A 20,281-nucleotide genomic window follows, 5' to 3' on the forward strand; every position below is an offset into this window, starting at 1 on the left:
TAAATTTTACCACATAACCCTCTTTATTAAAAAATAAATTAAACAGGAAAGTTAAACAGTGGTCTTGAATAAAATCCGATATTATTTACTGATCCACGTCATATATTTATATACTTTTTTGATTATATTAATAATTTTTCTTTTGATATATATGTTATTATTTGTACATCATATATAAATTAGTTTTGAGTAAAATAAAAAGTTTAATTGGATATCACGTGTTACCTGTTAATCTTTCTTAGAGAACAGTAAACAATTACTTGCTTTTCTTTAGTTAATAAATAAACGGAAGTGTGCATATATGCGTGGTGTTTACGATGAACATATTTATGGTTAGAAATAGTAAACATGCATATGGTAGCAAACTTCCAACGTAAGGATGGCACTTAAAATCTAGACCCATTTTCTGTTATATTCAGGAAATATCTTACCATGTTTGTATGTTTCTTGCTCCTTGCGATTGTGCCTCCTAGAACATTTTTCATCGGTAACAAAAAACTTCGTTTTTTCATCGGCTTGGATGTAGTCTTTGTTCCTTGGGAGTAACGGGGTGTCGATTGATTGTCCAGAACCTTTACCCCGGTAAATGTTTTTTTGTAATATCTTTCAGTCGTTGTCTTATCATCCGAATTTCCTGAGGGAGAATTCTTGAGCACGCTGATCGATCTTTTGGGCCTACTGGCCAGCTTCAGAGGACATTTGGCCGCTGTTAACTCTTTGCACTCTAAACAAAGCGTTTTGAAATTTCGTCAAGCAGTAGAAACTTTCACCAATTTAGTTTTGATATGAGATGGGTGTAAGGTAAGCGATGCAGCCAATCATGATGCTGAATACGAATCTATCAACCTTTTACCTACCATGTACACGTTCGCTTTCGGCAAGACTCTCGTCCCTCCGACTACGAACAATCTTTGATCGTCTGCCCAGCAGAATTGAGAACGTAAAATTTTTGCACCATTTACAGTAATACCTGCTTTCCGAAAGCCGCAACTAGGGCACATTCAGTTTTATTAAGAGCCTCTAAATTCGTGTATGTTTAAAAATATGACATAAAAGAAATCACTTTGTTATGTACAACTGTACACGAATAATGTACGCTATTTCTGTCCTCAAGCCGTTTTACGTGAGAAAAAAAAACATTAGTTAATACTGCACATTATGCGTTTTTTAAATTACACACAAATACACAATATACACAAATAACTTTTACAATTCTTGCCATGTCATTATGTAGGTTTGCAAAATCATCATAGTCTAGCCAGAGGTATTTCGCGACTTGTGAAACAAATTTCCAATTTATATAAACCAGCTATGTCAATTATCATTAAGGGTCAAGAAGAAAAACTATAATCGTCCATTTTTTTTCAAAAATAATTTAACACCCATGTTGAGTAGTGTTCTATCGATATCTTGAAAGTGTAAGGAATATTAAGTTACTAGAATTTAGAGTTAATTTTTATATTATTTTATGTTAGTTTAGTTAAAATATTAGTTTACTAAAAATTGCATTCTAATATAAGTACCGTGGGGGAAAAAACTAAGTCAGACTGATTCTTCAAGAAAAAATCTTTAATGATAACCCTTTACTTTTGACGTAAACAATTCAATAGTTCCATCTATTGGTTGTAGTGGTTTACTGTCAATATCTGAAAAGTCTAGGGAATAACGAAAAAAAAACTAAAAATACAGGGGAAGAACGCCGATATTTCTATTTGTTGGTTTCAGAGAACAAAAACATAAATTTCATCGACTAAAAAAGCCCATGTTTAACATGTTCTTAATAAATAATAGCAAAAGTAAGCCATTTACATTTCGAGACGTTAATTGCGATCGGACTTTAGTATTTATTATATTAGTTAAGCGCCCATGTTTTAAGAAAGCTTTAACAGCCTGAATACCATTTTCAAACTTTAACTCAATTTTCAGAAGATCGTTTTTCGATTACTCTAAATAATTGACTTGAGTAAAATTGTTATTTACATTATTTACAGCATGACTGTGATGTTATTAGTGATGATTTATCTGTGGTGACATTCGCATTTTTCACTACAACCACAAGCAGACTATGGCTCATTATTTTCATCTTCTAATAAGAGTATTTATAGGAGTGAATTTTGATTATCACAGTGGGAAGGATGGATAAGAATTAGAGTTATATGGTTTTTGAAAAGTGGTTGGTGACAATTAGTGACCAAATTGAATTGAGGATGAGTGGTATTGTAAATGTAGAACTAGATTCTACGGCTGCTCGAAACTTTAGTTAAACCCCAACGTTTTCGTCCAGTAGTCCATGTTAGCTTGTAAAGTGTTGTATGTATGTGGGTTGTTAATCAATGCATTTCAATCAATCAAGACAATTAATGGAAGAGGAAGGTTCTGTGGCAACTTTTCAACACAAGCACATTGTTCTACCTAAGAATACACCAACCTCAACAATATTTTTCAATTTTATATAATTTTTTTTTAAACATTTCCTCATTTGTGATTCCATTATCGATACTTTTAAGCATGTTGATGCTGTACAGTTAGTCGCCATATAGTTTCACGATAATATAAAGCTTTTTTTTATATTTATTATTTTTTTACGAGGGTTCGCAACAGCAGAAGTTATATCAACCCTCGAGGTGCTGGTGTTTTTCAAAAAAAGCTCATTTGTATATTTCACGGCGGGAATCAGGACGGGAAAAATATTTTGGACACGTTGAGGTTACTTGATGGAGCAGGGTTCAGAAATTTTTTGAGGATGTCCCCGACCGATTTCGAAACCATTTTAATGAAAGTTGGCGGTCAAATTTCCAGGAAAGATACCAACTTTCGGGAAGTATGTCAGGTTGGAATGCAGGGCCGCTGGAATTCAAACCCAGGACCTTTACGTTACAGTGATGAGCGCCGCGTCAACGCCTAAACCGTTGCGGCCACCGACGCCCCAATATAAAGCTTTGCTTTCTGTTTTATCAAAACCTAAGAATTTGTGCATCTATCATTTTCTCTATGTATATCAAATATTTCTAGGTAGATGTTGACGCAACAACTTTAAATCCTAGTACGCACTGAGATTCTTTGAATCGATTCATGTTGCGATGCAGCCCCGACTCTGCTAGGCGGCAAAGAACCGTGTCCAGACCAAGGTTCAGTTCATATTCATCAGTACCTGCGAAAATGACGGAGGAACTAGCTCTCTCAGGAACTTCCCTTTGCTCTTTTTTGCGCTGTACATAGTGAATCCAATCGGAGGAGCATTAAAAAACGGCTCAAAAGATGGTGGCTTCGACAAATATTTCACGGCGGGAATCAGCACGGGAAAAATCTTTTGGACACGTTGAGATTACATGATGGAGCAGGGTTCAGAAATTTTTTGAGGACGTCCCCGACCGATTTCGAAACCATTTTAATGAAAGTTGGCGGTCAAATTTCCAAGAAAGATACCAACTTTCGGGAATCTATCTATCCGGCCAACAGATTAGCTGCCACTATCCGGTTCCTAGCGAGTGGAGACTCGTATACAAGCCTCATGTACACCTTCAGGATTTCAAAACAAACGGAACTGTCCTTTTAAAGTGTGTATTTTTTTTTCAATTTCGGCGATGGAACCAATGAATTTTTGGGCTAAACCGTTCAATGTTTAGCTTGTCAATTCCCGATTTCTGTATTCCGTGATACATCCCACAAACACAGATAAGAATGCATGTCTTCGATAAACTTTAATGCCAACTCAGTATTCCACAACATACCTTTAATACAAGACAGTATTAAAATCTTCAAGAAAACACTCACTAGAACGTCAACTAAACAAATGAAGCAAGAGCGCTTGTTCCGATTCACGTCCTCACTGGCAAATGTTGCGCAACATTGAGTCAAAGAATCCCACATCGGATGGGATTCAGAAGAGTCCGAAAATGCTAGCCCGCAACACACCAGATTCATCGCAACAATAATTCGGGGCAGGCTAGACGCAGCCGACACTCTCCGGAGATTCAACGAGTCGACTCAAAGGCTCCCAGTGCGTACTAGGCCTAAGAAAGCAGGTTGTAGTTTAAGAATAAAACTTTATTTTATAATAAAACAAAATTTTGTTTTTTAATTATCTCTTTCGAACTGGAAAACCACAATTTAACGTTTAGAAATGTGTGGGGATTAGTGACCGTTAATCGATAATTATTCAGAAATCGTGAGATGCGGTCTGGTGGGATGTAGGTTTCAGAAAAACATTTTCTTTATAGTGCCAACGTTTCGATCTTTATTGAGATCATCTTCAGGGCTCAAAGTGTTTGCCTTCTATGTATTTATGCCATTCTTGCGTGTCGTGTTGAGAACGGAAGTGGTAACTGCCATAGTAGTATATTATTTTGAATGTTCAGTGATTTATGAAATTTTTTATGTCGGGTATTGAGCAGGTACAACGGGATCCGTAGGTCGTGATGAATAGTGTAATTTGAAGTATAAAATTATTGTGTCTTTATTGTTAGTATTATTAGTAACTCCATTGTAAAAAAAAACCTAAAAAAAAGTATTTTAAACTAGTTTGACCCTTCTTTCCAGTCATTCAACGGGCATTTCATTTGACACATTAATTTCTTTATTTTTTGTAGAAATTTGAAAAAATAATTTTAATAAATTTTTAAATTACGAAACAAATATCGCAACCGGTCAAAAAAGAGCACTAATATTTTCCTGTTTCGATACTTCTTGTTCTCATTTTAAAATGTTAACCTCATTTAATTTACAAAAATTCAAAAATGTAATTACACTGTAATTCACCTTTGCTGATAGATAGCTTTGTATTTGACATTAAATTATTTTGCGTCAAATACAGCATTGTTCAATATCAGCATACATTATTTTACGTACAGTGTAAAATCTGTATGCAGTTTATATCTCTTTTTCCTTATCTCATTTGTTATATTTAAGAAGTAATATGGATGGCAGGACATTTCTCGACACAATGTTGGAAAATCAATGCCGCCTGATTATATGGACTGTAGTGGAATTTTCTTTAATTATCATTAAAATGATTTTTCGGTTTCTTCAAAAAGATTTCGCCAAACAAAAAAATCATTCTGTTATTAAATAAATAAATAAAGCTCAAATAAAAATAAGAAATGATGTAATGTATTTTCAATTTATGTGTTGCGTCTAAAAATGCACCATATTCTAAAGGTGGTCAAATTTTACTCTAAAAACCATCTCTCGAGTCTGTTTGAGAGAATTTCGCAATTATGTTTATGTAATGTTCATTGTCAAAAAAGGAAATTTTATTATTAAACAGAATATATTTTAATATTTATACAGTTCTAAAACGTAATAATTTAGTTAGTTGGAAACTTCATTTATAATCAAATAAAGTAGTAAAAATTAGTAATTAGTAAAAAAGTAAATTTTGAAAATGATGTGTGGCACTCTCAACACGACACGCAAGAATGGCACAATTACACAGAAGACAAACACTTGGAGCCCTGAAGATGATTTCAATAAAGATCGAAACGTTGGCACGATAAAGAAAATGTTTTTCTGAAACCTACATCACACCAGACCGCATCTCACGATTTCTGAATAATTATTTAACGGTAAGTTGAACCTCAAAGTTGAAGTCCAAAAGTCCATGTTAGGTTTATTGAAGTATTGTATATATCTGGTTTGTTTAGTCATGTTCACATTTCCATCAATCGAGAGAATTAGTGGAATAGTAAGTTGTAACACAATTAAGCACGTTGTTCAACATAACTATACAAACGAAACCTCAATATTTTTCTTTTATGTTAATTTATTGGCGTTAAACTTAATTATAATTGTTTAACCGATGCTCTTATTTGTGCTACGATTATCGATACTGTAAAGCATGTAGAATAATTTTATGATAGTCTAATATTTTTAGTTAGATGTTAACTTAACATTTTTTTTTAAAGACTTATTTTTCTAATAAAGTGCTAATTTATTTTTTATCTATCTGGTCAGAAAAGAAAACTAGTATTTTTTGTATGTCCATTGTAATAAATTAAAAATTTATGCTTAATGTAATGAAATATCGTTTTCTATATTTATTCAAAATAACAGGTCATCACTGAAACATCTGCTTGTGTTCTACATCGACTCCATTGATATGCTATGTCCTCTGCAATTAATTACTGGAAGAGCTGGAGTGAGTTTTAATTTAAAAATGACCAATTATCATGGCAATTAACTGAACGAACGACTCGACATATTTAACTCTCAGATATGGCAAACCCGGCGCTCTTGCGAATATGCTTCACATAATTAGGTAGTCGCGAATACATTTGGTTGCATAAACAATTATGAATTGAATGTTTTTGGATGTATTGTGGTGCGTTTAGGCTTGACAATTATAGTTGTGCATGTGATTATGTGTGATTTTTTTTCATTGTGTTTAAACTACTTTATCTGAGAATTTTTATTGAAAATAATAAGGCGTAGGGACGGTCCTGAGGATTATCAAGTACTAATAGTTGAAAGAATGTGTGAAGTCTGGAGACTAAAAGTAATTTATTAGCGAGAATGAAGTAGGTTAAACCCCGCCCTGAGGAACATCGAGTACTCTGGGGGAGTAAATGTGACCAGACTCCTTTGGTTCTAAAGGATGATGATGTATACATATAATAATACATATGATGTATACATAGGTATACATATGTTTTGTGTCTATTCTGTAGTTGACAACCTCAGGTACAAATTGGAGACTAACATTTTAGGATACAGACTTAGTTTTCATTAAAAAAAGCAGAGAAACAGTGACAAATCGAGACGATAAAATGGCTGCAGTATGAAAAAATTAGAAATATTAAGAACCCACAGAGGGCCGGCGATAACCTCAGCTGTATGTCGGCCCATAATATTCCCACATTATTACTACTATTATCAACAACGCTTGAGAAAAATAGGAAAGTGATTAAATCAGCCAAGAGTGGAAGCTGGTCTCAATCTTTTTTCAAAATTTTCAATGAGCGAAAGTTGCAAAAGCCGACAAGGAGGAATCGTGAACTGTTTTCAAACTGAAATCCGTAGTTGAAACTAAGTGTGGACGACTGGAAACCTTCAGCATGTAATTTGAGCTGAGCTTTTTTTAATTCATGAAGTATTTTGCTATTTTTCAGAAAGACAAATCGGATTGAGCAGTTTGTTCTAGAGAAGATTTTTTGAATTATTGACCTTGGTTCAACACGATCCTTTTATTGATCTTCAGACGCAATTGAAATCATTCGATAAAAAATAATCTTTAAGGTTCATAGATTAATTAAAACCAAATAAATATTGGGTTGTCCGGAAAATAATGCAGGATTTTGGTATTAAACAAAAAAAAAGAAACTAGTTACTTTAAAGCAATGTTCTTTAATCAAAATAATTTCCCATACTCTCAATACATTTCTCCCAACGTGTTGGTAACTTATTAATTCCGTCTGAGTAGAATTCAGAATTTTTAGAATTGATAAAGTCAATAAATGCATTTTCCAGTTCCGTTTGATTTTTGAATATTATGTGTTGTAAGTAGTGGTCCAGGTGTCTAAAAAAATGGTAGTCAGTAGGCGAGAGGTCCGGAGAGTAGGGTGGGTGAGGCAAAGTTTCATAGCCAAGCTCCAATAATTTTTGTGACGTTACACGTGACACATGTGGTCGAGCGTTGTCATGCAACAAAATGGGCCCTTTCCGATTGACCAAAGAGGGCTTCATTACTGCCAATTTCTGATGCATGGTATTAATTTGGTTACAGTATGATTCAGCATTGATGGTTTCGCCAGGATTTAAGAAGCTGTAGTGTATTAAACCAAATGAAGCCCACCATACCGTAACCATTACCTTTTTTTGATGAGTTGGGGGCTTTGGAGCTTCTCCTTTGTCGAGCCACTGTCCAGAACGTCTAGTGTTATCGTAGAGAATCCACTTTTCGTCACATGTAACAATTCTGGCCAGAAATGGGTCATTTTTGTTTCGACAAAGAAGTGATGCACAAACATCAAAGCGCTGATTTTTTTGGCGATCGTTTAATGAGTGTGGAACCCAATTTTCGAGTTTTTTCACTTTTCCAATCGCCTTGAGGTGGTCAGCGACGGTCGTTTTACTGACTTTGAGTTGCTCTGCAAGTTCTCGAACAGTTGTTTTGGGGTTTTCTTCCACCACTGATCGCAGAACATCATCATTAAGAGAGGAAGGCCTTCCACGACCTTCTTCATCTTCAAGGCTGAAATCTCCCTCCCGAAATTTTTTAAACCACCTTTGCACAGTGCACTCATTAACACAACCCTCGCCCCAGACTTGGTTAATGTTTCTAGCCGTTTGGGCTCCGCTTCGGCCGAGTTTAAACTCGTAAAAGAAAATCGTACGAAATTCTCGCTTTGACATTATAAGGATGACTGAATTATTTCCAAGTAGCGGAATGCTACAGAGGTAAACAAACAATATCATTTGGAAGAGGATTAATAAGTGTTGACATTCATACAAATGAGTAATCCTGTAAACGTAAACAGAATATTTTATATAGATTTTTTTTAATGAAAACTTAAAATCCTGCATTATTTTCCGGACAACCCAATACATAATAGTTTAGCGCTGTTTTGAATATATTTTATTTATTCAATATTATTTATGATTCTGAAAAATCAATACCCTTTTCCAGGTTGTCTTTGTATGTCTTACTAATTGTTAACAATCGAACTGGTTATTTAGGACTCATCAAAATATAGTCAATTTTAAAAACTATTCCAAAAAATTCAGACAAGTTTTATAAAAAATTGACCATTAACCTCACATATAGCCGTTTACATTGGGTTATTTAATGAAAAATGTTACCCCCCCCTTGAGTAGCAGCGCTACTCGTCATGATTTATCTGCAATACGAGGATTGTCAGAAAAAATTCCATTACAATTGTACTTCAAAAATAATCTGCTGTGTAAAATTTGCTTCCTTATCCGAGGACTTGAAATTTTTTAACTAATTTATAGACAAATAGATTTTTTCTTTTTTTAAAGTTTTTACATTATACGTACTCTTTTCGGCCAAGCGTTCTTTTTTAGGAGGGCAACAGACGATCGGGTTAACACCGGTGAAACCGCAGATTGGTGGTCTTTCCTTCTTGTAATCGACATGCATGCATTCCATCGCAGGCCTGCAGATTGAATTTATTCCACTCTCCGTTTTGCAGACTTGACCTAAAAAAAACGATATAAATGCAAGTTCGTGTAAAAAATAAATATATTAATGAGCACTTAGTCTTAAATTTTAATTTTAACACGACTGTTTGATTTTACAAATGAAATTATTGATTTGATAAAACTGTGGAGGTTAGGAAAGAGATAGGAGCGAGGCGTACAAAAACACTGACATACTGACCCTTGCCATCGCTCAATTCCAGGAGTAATGACGATAACCGCAATTCAAAATTTGACCCCTGAACCAGTCTGGAAATCCCAATCGAACAACATATCGCATAAAGAAACCTATAAACTAACAATCCGCTTACGAGGTATTTCCAAACGGAAAACTCACGAATTCCTGTGGAAATCATTTTTCAGCAGTTTAACTCCAGGGCGTAATTGCTCCAGTTTTTAAGCCTTTTTCATTTATTAGACCTTATCCATGACGATCAATCTTGACGAAATACTTGCGAGATAGGCTTACTATCAATAAAATAATAGTGGAGAGATATCGGGCGTGAAGAAAAAAAGATTGAAACCCTTTTCATTAATGAAAAAAGATCTATTTGTCATTAAAAAATCTGTCTTTTATACAAACCTGACGAAAAACGAAATCCTCTTCAAGAGAAATCACGCCAATGATCCTATGAGTAATCTCACTGAACCAACCTTGAATCTAAAAGCGACTCAACCATAAAAAGATGGCTAAAGCATATAATTATGCAAATTAATTTAGTATGAAAACCGTCACGATAACATCAACTAATATGCAAGTTTACTTGCGGTATCAGTTCTTAGGCAAATATTTTTCTCTTGCTTCGAACTACTACAGTAGTAAATTTACTGAAGAAGCCACTACAAAATACATAAATCTCGAACACTCTTGAGTAAATCAATTTTGTAATAAACTATTAAACTGAACTTTTACACTTTTATAAATTAAATTCGTAAATAAACGTTTATTATAATGTACTAGTTTCTTATTAACTCGCTCATTAATTCACTTAACTCACTGAATCATTTGTTTAAAAAATATTAAATTAATTTCATAACTGTGTGATTGTATAATATTCTTAGTCAAGAACTCACCAATTAACTTCGTCCTACGCTGGCTCTTTAAGAAATGTTTTATTTAAATAAATATGATGTTTATTCGTTTATATTAGTTATCAATCACTTACTGAATCTTTGATGCTGTTAATAATCTGTAATGCATTAAAAATAAAATCCCAAACTCTCCTAGGTGTTCATTTCTGAAAATATTAAAATCATTGCAAACAAATCAATTTTTTTGTGGTTAGACTACTAATGAAAACTGTGTAACTTGTACGTAAAAAACGTAATTGCAATAACATAACAGTTCGTTTATAGTTTGCTTATTAGTTTAGTTGCTTAGTTTGCAATATTTATTTTCAAGAAATAGAACCTTCTTTTAGAGGTTGGCGGGTGTTTATTAGAAAGGCAAAGGCCAAGGTAAATAACGATTCAATTTTGACAACGTTCTCTTCGATTCAACCTACGAAAAAATGATTCTTTTAATGACTATTTACTGAATCGCCTTGCGGAAAACTGAAGAATAATCATCATGATTACAAAGTTAATTTAAGTTTAATTATAAAATGCATTCTTGTAACTTAAAAACAGCTAATGATTTTTAAAAAGAAAGCAGTTTCGATTATATAATAAATTTTTGTCTGCTGAACTACATTGAAATTATTAGTTTACATTATAGGTTATTAGCATTAGCACAGAAATATTTTTGTTATTAGATGAGTTAGTTAATAAATTAAACATTACTAAATACCGTTATTGCTATTGTTTGAAATAATAGAAATGAATAAACTTTCAGATAAATTTAAAAACCTTCATTCCAAAAACATAAAAACCTTGAGATCCTACGGCATTTCCGATTGTTAGTTACAGGTTAGGTTAATTTCGTAGTATTATTTGTGGTTCGTTACATTTTATTTCTTAAACAAACGATTGGCAGAAGGGAGCACACAGCAATACATTATTAAAGTTATTTTTTACATACAATGGTTGGTTTTTTGGGCTGCAGTTGCATCCCTGTATGTCGTACAAACATATTCTATACTATGATGTTTTTGTTGCATTATTGAATACATAACATTTCGTAGATGAAATATCTGATTTCAATTTAAAAAAGGTCAATGTTGACCAAATCGCTGTGGCTATAAATAAAACAATAATTCTTCAATAAATCTTCGTCGCTCTCTCATTCACTCTCTCTCACTCTCTCTCTCTCTCTCTCTCTCTCTCTCTCTCTCTCTCTCTCTCTTTCCCCCCTCCCGCTCCCACCCCTCCTCCCAGTCTATAAATATCTATCTATTCATTCATATATCTATCAATTTATCTCCCTCTTTCTTAATCATTCCCTCAACCTCCCTCTCTCTTATTCTCTCTATCACTTTCTCACTTTCTCTCTCTCTCTCTCTCACTCTCTCTCTTTCTCTCTCTCAGGCTATAAATATCTATCTATTAATTCATATATCTATCAATTTATCTTTCTCTTTCTTAATCATTCCCTCTCCCTCACGCTTATTTTCTCTCTCTCTCTCTCTCTCTCTCTCTCCCTCTCTCTCCCTCTTTCCCCCCTCCCGCTCCCACCCCTCCTCCCAGTCTATAAATATCTATCTATTCATTCATATATCTATCAATTTATCTCCCTCTTTCTTAATCATTCCCTCAACCTCCCTCTCTCTTATTCTCTCTATCACTTTCTCACTTTCTCTCTCTCTCTCTCTCACTCTCTCTCTTTCTCTCTCTCAGGCTATAAATATCTATCTATTAATTCATATATCTATCAATTTATCTTTCTCTTTCTTAATCATTCCCTCTCCCTCACGCTTATTTTCTCTTGCTCTCTCTCTCTCTCTCTCTCTCTCTCTCTCTCTCTCTCTCTCTCTCTCTCTCTCTCTCTCTATCATTCTCTCTATCTATCTATCACTATCTCTTTAGATTTCCCTTTTGACCAAATCGCTATGTATGTAAATAAAACAATAATCACTCAATAAATCTTCGTCGCTCGTTTTCTCTCTCACTTTCTCTCTCTCTCTCTCTCTCTCTCTCTCTCTCTCTCTCTCTCTCTCTCTCTTTACCTCTCTCCTCTCTCACTCTATAAATATCTATCTATTCATTCATGTATCTATCAATTTATCTCTCTCTTTTTTAATTATTCTCTCTCCCTCTCTCGCTCTCTCTCTCTCTCTCTCTCTCTCTCTCTCTTTCCCTCTCTCTTTTCTCAGTCTATAAATATCTATCTATTCATTCATATATCTATCAATTTATCTTTATTAATCATTCCCTCTCCCTCCCTCTCGCTTACCTTCTCACGCTCTCTCTCTCTCTCTCTCTCTCTCTCTCTCATTCTCCCTATCGATCTATCGCTATCTCTTTAGATTTCCCTTTTGACCAAATCGCTATGAATGTAAATAAAACAATAATCACTCAACAATCACTCAGCTCGCTTTCTCTCTCACTTTTGCTCTCTCTCACTCTATCACTCTCCATAGATTTCTCTTTGGGAATATGCGTCCAAGAATGAGTAATTTCTTGAAGCATTTAAAGTATATATAATTAATTTATGAAATATGGTAAAATGACATCCTACGTTCAATTTTTCACGTAAAACCTACGTTTAATAATTGATCTGTAATTTGCGTTTAATGTCCAATGAAAGTAGAAAATTTATTATTTGGTTACATTTAAGATTAATTTGCATAGAAAACAATTTTTCTTTTATTATGTTCAAGGAGGAAAAATCAACACAACTTAAAAATATAAAGTTTTACAGAATTTCATTTAAAACATTAACCAAACGGTTTGTTGTTGGTTTGTAAATACGACTGATTAGTTAATGCTGACAATATTATTAATATTTTAAAAATTGAAGTTTTCCACTTTTTTTTACGGCTCTAGACAATTCAACAAATAGTTCGATTGTGTTGAGAATTTCAAAATTTTAATCGAAATAACAAGAATATAAACGGATGTACACACCTTCTGCCATGCCGAAAATATTCTGCGAATCCGCCGGCAAGACGAAAGCGAGAGCGGAGACGATGGCCGCCAATTTGAACACCATGTTGATCCGTCCGAAATAAGATACAGACTGATCTATCCGCAGGATCGAGGGATCATGAAAATGACCCTGACGTCATGGTGTTTTCTGCACGTATTTCCCACTTTCTGAGGAGGCCCAGCAAATAATGACGCATCCTCCATGATTGTACGCGAACGGGAGACTTAACTTAAATTATTTTTTGAAATTTTTAGAAAACTGTAATTCCCGTTTTAGTTATAGTTTTTCCCTGTTTTGCTTGTTTAAAGTTTGCGATCGTGCTCCTTGTTCCGTGGACCGAAAAACCATTTAAAAGTTAGAGCGTGGAAGAATTATACTCCTTTACCCCTTTTACATACATTACTGACTGAAATTTACGAGGACAACGTTCATTTCCGAACGCGGTTGAATAAAATTCCATACTTTGTAGATCCTCGGTCGTTTATTAAATCATCAAGCTCGCATCCTGCGGCTAAATCGATATTTACTATCCACGCCCCTGCCTCTTGCAAATTTAACTTTACATTCAATCGTTCATTTTCTTAAATCCGATGAAACTTGTTGTATAAAGATTTGTGGTTTTTTATAAATATAAATTACAAAAAATAATTTAAAAAATTATCGACGAAATATGTTATATGAGGATTTGTGAAATTTTATAAATATAAAATTTGAACAAAAATTGACAAAATCTAGTTTATCAATTTTCATAAATATAAATGTAAAAACATAAAATCGATATTATCTATATTGTGAGGCTTGTGAATTTGAATAAATATAAATTTAAGAAACCGACACAATCTGTAGTGAGTGAATTTGTGAGTTTGAATAAAAGTACATTTTAAAAAAATCTTTATGAAACCTGCAACATAAGGATTTGTGAATTTTTATAAATATAAATTTTAAAAAGTCAACAAAATCTAGTTTGGCGATGTGTTCATGTTTATTTTTAAAAAAATTAAAAATAACGGGTAAAATCTGTAGTGTGAGGATTAGTGATTTTTTTTTTTTTTTTTTTTTTTTTTTTTTTTTTTTTTTTTTTTTTTTTTTTTTTTTTTTTTTTGGCGTTATGAACTATGCATATTAGCCATGTGACAAATTCGTATATGTGAGTTCAAATTTGGGGGGTTATTGGGAAAAAAGGGCCAGGGGCAAAGGTGGGAATCGAACCCACGACCGCGGTAGTGATTTGTTAATACTAATTTTAAACATAACAATGACAAAATCTGTGGTATGAGGATTTGTGAATTAGGATAAAAATAATTTTTAAAAAGATGGATAAAACCTTTAGTATTAAGCTTTTCAATTAATTAAGGTTTTTAGTTGATATGAAAAAAAGTTAATGGTACGAGAGGGATTCGAACCCACGACCTTCGGCTAGATACGTGGGGTTGAGATGGGGAGTTGATGTCCGAGTGGATCGAGGTCACCATAGCTCAGATGGTAGAGCGGCGGCGTATCTAGCCGAAGGTCGTGGGTTCGAATCCCTCACGTGCCATTAACTTTTTTTCATCACAACTAAAAACCTTAATTAATTGTAAAGTATTAATTGGTCAAGCGGACCACGAAAATAGTGAACTTTAGTATTAAGATTTGTAAAATTTTATCAACTAGTTTAAGTATGCTTTTGTTCAGTAAAAACCTCGCCATACTAAAATCTCTTGTCAGGGATATCAAATGGGCAGACAGAGGCAGGGATTTTGGCGTGGGTCGGGTGTTCGACAGGGTGTAGACTGAGTCCGTTATTGTTTGCACTCTTTCTGGATGATCTCCCTGATTGTTTGGGATAAGGAATTCACTGTGGAAAGAATCTTTTATAAGCCTACGATGTTGTAATCCTGGTCGACTCGCCAAATACAAAGTAAAAAATATCCTTCAATTAATCAAGGTTTTTCGTTGAGATAAAAAGTCAGTGCTACAGGCGGGATTCGAACCCACGACCTTCGGCTAGATACGCCGCTACTCTACCACTTGACCTTTCGTGAACTTGAAGTCACAATAGCTCAAGTGATAGAGTAGCGGCGTATTTAGCCAAAGGTCGGGGTTCGAATCCCCCTCGTCACTCTGACTTTTTATCTCAACTAAAAACCTTAATTAATTGTTCAAGCGGACCACGAAAACTAGTGAATGTAAAAAATATCAATGCGTTGCGGACATACTGTGACAACTGGAATCTTTCAGAATCTCAGCAAGTCCAAAATGATGGTTTTTAGAAGAAGTGGCAGGCTTGCTGAACATGAGATTTGAACTTCGAAGGTACGCCCAAAGAAATAGTAAACAAATATAAATATCTAGGCATAAATTTTCACCCACCAACTTTCCCTTAACCTTCATTTAAAAAGGAAAATCCAAACAGCTAAATTTGACTGAATATATGCTGGTCAGGCGAGGCACTGCAGATGGTATGATATAATTGAAGCCCTTCAACATTACTTTGTACGAAAATTTTCTCGCCTACCGCCTTACACCCCTAGCTACATGATTTATCTGGAATCCTCGGTAGATCTCATCTTTATAGATTCGTTAAAGCTTCATATTTCCAATGTGCATAGGGTCCTAAATCTTCACAATCAGCGACTACCAAAGACAACAGCCTCAGAAATTATTAGCCACAAAATATCATAGTCTTCCGCCTGGAGGGACAAGTTGAACATCAACCCGAATGTTGATTTTCTCGGGATAAAGTCGAAGATTGGCCAGTTTTCTTTACAAAACTCACTCAATGAATCCGGACCGTACACGAATATAAACATCTAGCACATGATAAGTCTTCACTTGAAGTCTTCCAGATTCCTTTTGTATAAGGTATCTTCACTTGATGGAAACTTATTTAGTATGTCTGAGAGGGCTAAAATTTCCTCTGTCCCGTTTGCTTTCTGATTTTTAAAATTAGATATGAGTTACTTCCTCTTAACTATAATCCAACAAGAGATAATTTCCTCAACTTGTCTTCCCTACTCAATCGAAAGACCAGAGAAGACACCTCCATTTCATAGCAAAATGTCAAATTCTGGCATTTTTCAAATTGAGACACTTAGGTCGGTCACATTAACAAGAGAATATACAATCGCCTCATTAAAAATTATCAGTGTTTCAACATAGTAAACTTTGTTAACGAAGCCTGGAGTTAAAAGAAAGAATTGAATTCATATTTTAAGTATTAAAGATGTTTTTATTTCCCTTGATATTATGTTTAATCCCCTGTTTTTTATTATGTTATTATGTTGTTCCCAAGAAGTTACTAATGAGATGCCTTGGACAAATTGTTAGAATTTAGTAAGAATAATAGTTTCATGTGCTAGTTAATTAAAAAATTATAATAATAAAAAAACATTTTTCTCGTTTTTCGGGCAAGTGTGCTTTCATTCATTTTTATATTTACAGTTGTAACACATTATAATAATGAATAAAATACATTTTTTATTTTCATTTCATTTCATAGTTTGAGAATGTGACTTTTTATAAACATAAATTTAAAAAAAAAGACCGACAAATTCTGTAGTGTGAGGATTTGTGAATTTCGGTAAGTATAATTTAAAAAAAGAAAAACCTACAAAACTCATAGTACGATGATTTGCGAATTTTACCAATATACATAAAAAACGTTATGTTTAGTCGTCTGATTGACCATACTACTTCTTTCAATTAATTATTCTTTGTACGTAAGGTCTTGGTTAAAATGAAATCGTGACAGTAACGTTTTTATTTCAACCAACCTTACATAGAAAAAATACTTTAAAAAATATTGAAACAACAATCTGCAATATGAAGATTTGTGTTTTTATATAATTTCCGAAAAAATATGTAGTGTGTCGATTTGTGAATTTTTAAAAATCTAAATTAAACATTGACATTTACAAAATGTGTAGTACGAGGAATCCTGCATTTGGATACATATAATTTAAACAAAAATTCGTACTGAAGATTTGTGAATTGTTGTAATTGTAAATTTTTAAAAATCTTTAGTATGACGATTAGTGAATTTGGGTTAGATTTACAAGGACGTTAGATTTACGTTTTTTTCTAATAAACTAGATCATATTTCAATTAAAGCACATATTTTTTAAAGACCATCCATCACTCATGGCTCCAAGAGACGACATGAACAGGATATTTGAATTTAACCAAAAACTCCGAATATATCTGGGTACCAAAAAAGAATGGGAAAGAAAGGGAAATAACTCCTTTAAAAATGGCACCATCCTCTGGTACACAAATGGATCTAGAACACAAGAAGGTACAGGGGCAGGAGTATTTGGACCCGGAACCAAATACTCAGAACCCATGGGAAAACACACCAGTATCTTCCAAGCTGAGATTCATGTAACTGAAAGATGTACCCAATTCAATCTAAGTAAAGGGTACAAAAACAAGAATATAGCTATCATGCCAGATAGCCAAGCAGCCATCAAAGCCGTATGATCAAGTATCATTAGTTCAAGGATGGTGCTGACCTGCAAAACCAAATTAAACATATTAGGTATGCAAAAAAAAAGTCAGCCTCTGCTGGGGAGTAGAAGGCAACTAGAAAGCGGACACCCTTGCAAGGAAAGGGGCTGCCACACCGCTGATAGGACCCGAACCCTTCTGTGGCATAGGAATCCAAACTATTAACGAATATCTCAGACAGAAGGACAAAAATAAAATGAAGGAACAATGGAATTCACTCATTGGACATAGACAATCCAAGAATCTTCTAACCAATTTTGGAAGGAAAGAAATCACAGAATGTGTCAAAGGAAGGAGGAACAGACTGCGAATCCTAACAGGATTCCTAACAGGACACTGCAGATTAAATGGACCCTTGAAGAAAATTGGAACAATCCAAGATGGCACATGCAGATTCTGCAAGGAGGCAGAAGAGACACCAACACATTTACTTACAAACTGCGGAGCTACATTAGCCCGCAGGAGGAAATGTTTTGGGATGTATAATGTAACCATAGAAGACCTTCAACCATTGAAACCGGGCCTATTAATCAAATTTCTTGATGAAATAGGACTCACCGATGTGCTTTAGGCAGAGAACGGGGGATACAAAAGCTCTTAAAGGGCGCAGTATAATATACCCTGAAAAATTACATCTCCAACTACGTCTAAAGCACATATTGATCTTCACTATCCTTGGTTTCTTGCAATATTGGGACTGAGTCATTTTTAAAAGAAATTTAAAAGCATCTATTAAAAACTTAATTAGGTGAACTTGTATGCATATTTAAGGTTGTTTTACCCCGATGATGACTTTAAAATAAGTTGATTTTAATTTGTAATTTTTAATAGCTAAACAATTCAATTGGCTTTTTCATCAAATCAATACGTAGTCCAAATTATTCGTAAGGAAAAAATTGGTCGATACATCATACACTTAAAATCTTCATTATAACGTTTTTGCGAGAAACAATGTGTGATCTGTTTTTTATGTAACCGTAAGTAAATAAATCCGTGAGTCCAGTCTTCGCCGATACGAAGTGTACACTTATAAAAATTGCATTATTTGTGCCTCTTAAGAGAGAGATTTTTTTATTATATAGTCATTCTTAAATGATCTCTCTCTCTCCCTCTCCCTCTCCCACTCCCTCTCCCTCTCCCTCTCACACCCCTCTCCCTCAACCCCACCCTCACCCTCTCCGTCTCCCTCTCACTCTCACTCTCTCTCGCTTTTTTTCATGTCTCTCTCTCTCTCACTCTTTCGCTCTCCCTTCTCTCTCAGCCCTCTTTCTCTCACTTTCTTTTCATCTCTCTCTCTCTTTCTCTCTTTCGCTCTTTCTTTTCTCTCAGCCCTCTTTCTCTCGCTTTCTTTTCATCTCTCTCTCTCTATCTATCTATCTCTCTCTTTCTCTCTATGTCTTTCAGTCTAGTTCTTTCTAGTCTCTATTTATATAGTAATAAAATTTTATGAAACAATGTTTTCTTTAAATTAAATATACTAAAATGCATATGAATTCAAAATTTGCTCGTACAAGCTGTTACAAAATTAATCAGTAATACTACCTCAAAAGCCACAGCACCGGTTCACACAACAATTTCATTTATAAATTCGTGTAATAGTACAAATAAAATAAGCTCTATATTACGCCATAGTTTTTAATATGCAAATTAAAAAATATGTTATGTATTACTCAAGAAATCTTAATTTTAAAGAAAATATTTAAGAAACTACTATTTTAATAACTTATTTACTCCTTTAACATTTTTCATTATACTGAAAATAGTGTAATACTCGACTAGATTGAAAAATTTACATATTTATTCCACACTTATTAATAAAAATAGAATGTTTTGAAGTTTAGGAACACAAGAAGCACGACTATGTTCTGTCTGCTTTCAGCATGTGTGTTGTCCCTCAGATTATGAATGGTAGCTCTTGTTTTCCGAAGTTCAGCCGGAACAATTACACGCGTACATTTTGGTAATTCACTAGTTTTTGTGTCCTTTAAATATATTGCATTAAAAAAGCACTTAAAATTGCACATTATTGGAGTTTTAGATGACTCACAAAGCCACGTGGATAAATAAATTTTAAATTTTAAAATAATTTCCTAGTTTAAATCATTAAATGTCACGTAAATTATGAAAAGTTGTTTTCTATGACTTGTGCAACTAATTTTCTATTTAAATTTCAGTTTTTCCAACATTAATTGAAGGTCGGACGGAAGATCGTAAATAAACCTTTTTTGTGTCAAAGATGATTTAATAGGGCCAGGTAGTGATTTGTGTGGTGTGTTTTCGATATCTGGAAAAGGAATAACGTAACAAATCCCATGGAAACCATTCTAAAGTAAGTAACAATGAGGAAGAACGATGATTGTCTCACTTTTGAGGAAAGGGAAAACATTCGTTTCAATACTAATGTAATCTGTCGGCGTGTGATCGCATAAATATAAGTTTCATGAAAGAAAAGCCAATGTTGACTAACTGAGAAGTAAAGGGACATAGTAAGGATTAGTAGAACTAATCTATTACCATTTTGAGTCGCAAGATGTGAACAACCTTTAGTGTTTAAAAGATAGACCGATTTTTCAGCTTGAATGTCTATTTCAAACCTCATCAGGTTTTTTC

At 34.0% G+C, this 20,281-nt stretch overlaps 1 protein-coding gene across 6 annotated transcripts in view; it reads right to left on the bottom strand.

Annotated features, from left to right (window-relative positions):
• The window catches only part of LOC106674149 (venom protease-like), a 30,444-nt gene extending 17,162 nt beyond the window's left edge, over positions 1-13,282 (bottom strand). For 3 of the 6 annotated variants that reach the window (XM_014406703.2, XM_014406701.2, XM_014406704.2), the window contains exons 1-2: positions 13,162-13,282; positions 8,995-9,156 (exon numbers count right to left, since the gene is read on the bottom strand). In XM_014406703.2, the coding sequence (XP_014262189.1) occupies positions 8,995-9,156; positions 13,162-13,246 (247 nt within the window). In that variant the 5' untranslated portion in view covers positions 13,247-13,282. Of the gene's footprint in view, positions 1-431; positions 725-8,994; positions 9,157-9,213; positions 9,236-13,161 lie in introns of those variants that run through there. The other 3 variants (XM_014406702.2, XM_024229713.1, XM_024229712.1) reach the window with 3 other exon arrangements.
• Positions 13,283-20,281: the final 6,999 nt, after the last annotated feature.

The sequence above is a fragment of the Cimex lectularius genome, unplaced genomic scaffold (genome assembly GCF_000648675.2).
Source record: "Cimex lectularius strain Harlan isolate CLEC.00 unplaced genomic scaffold, Clec_2.1 scaffold308, whole genome shotgun sequence".
Taxonomy (NCBI): Eukaryota; Metazoa; Arthropoda; class Insecta; order Hemiptera; family Cimicidae; genus Cimex; species Cimex lectularius.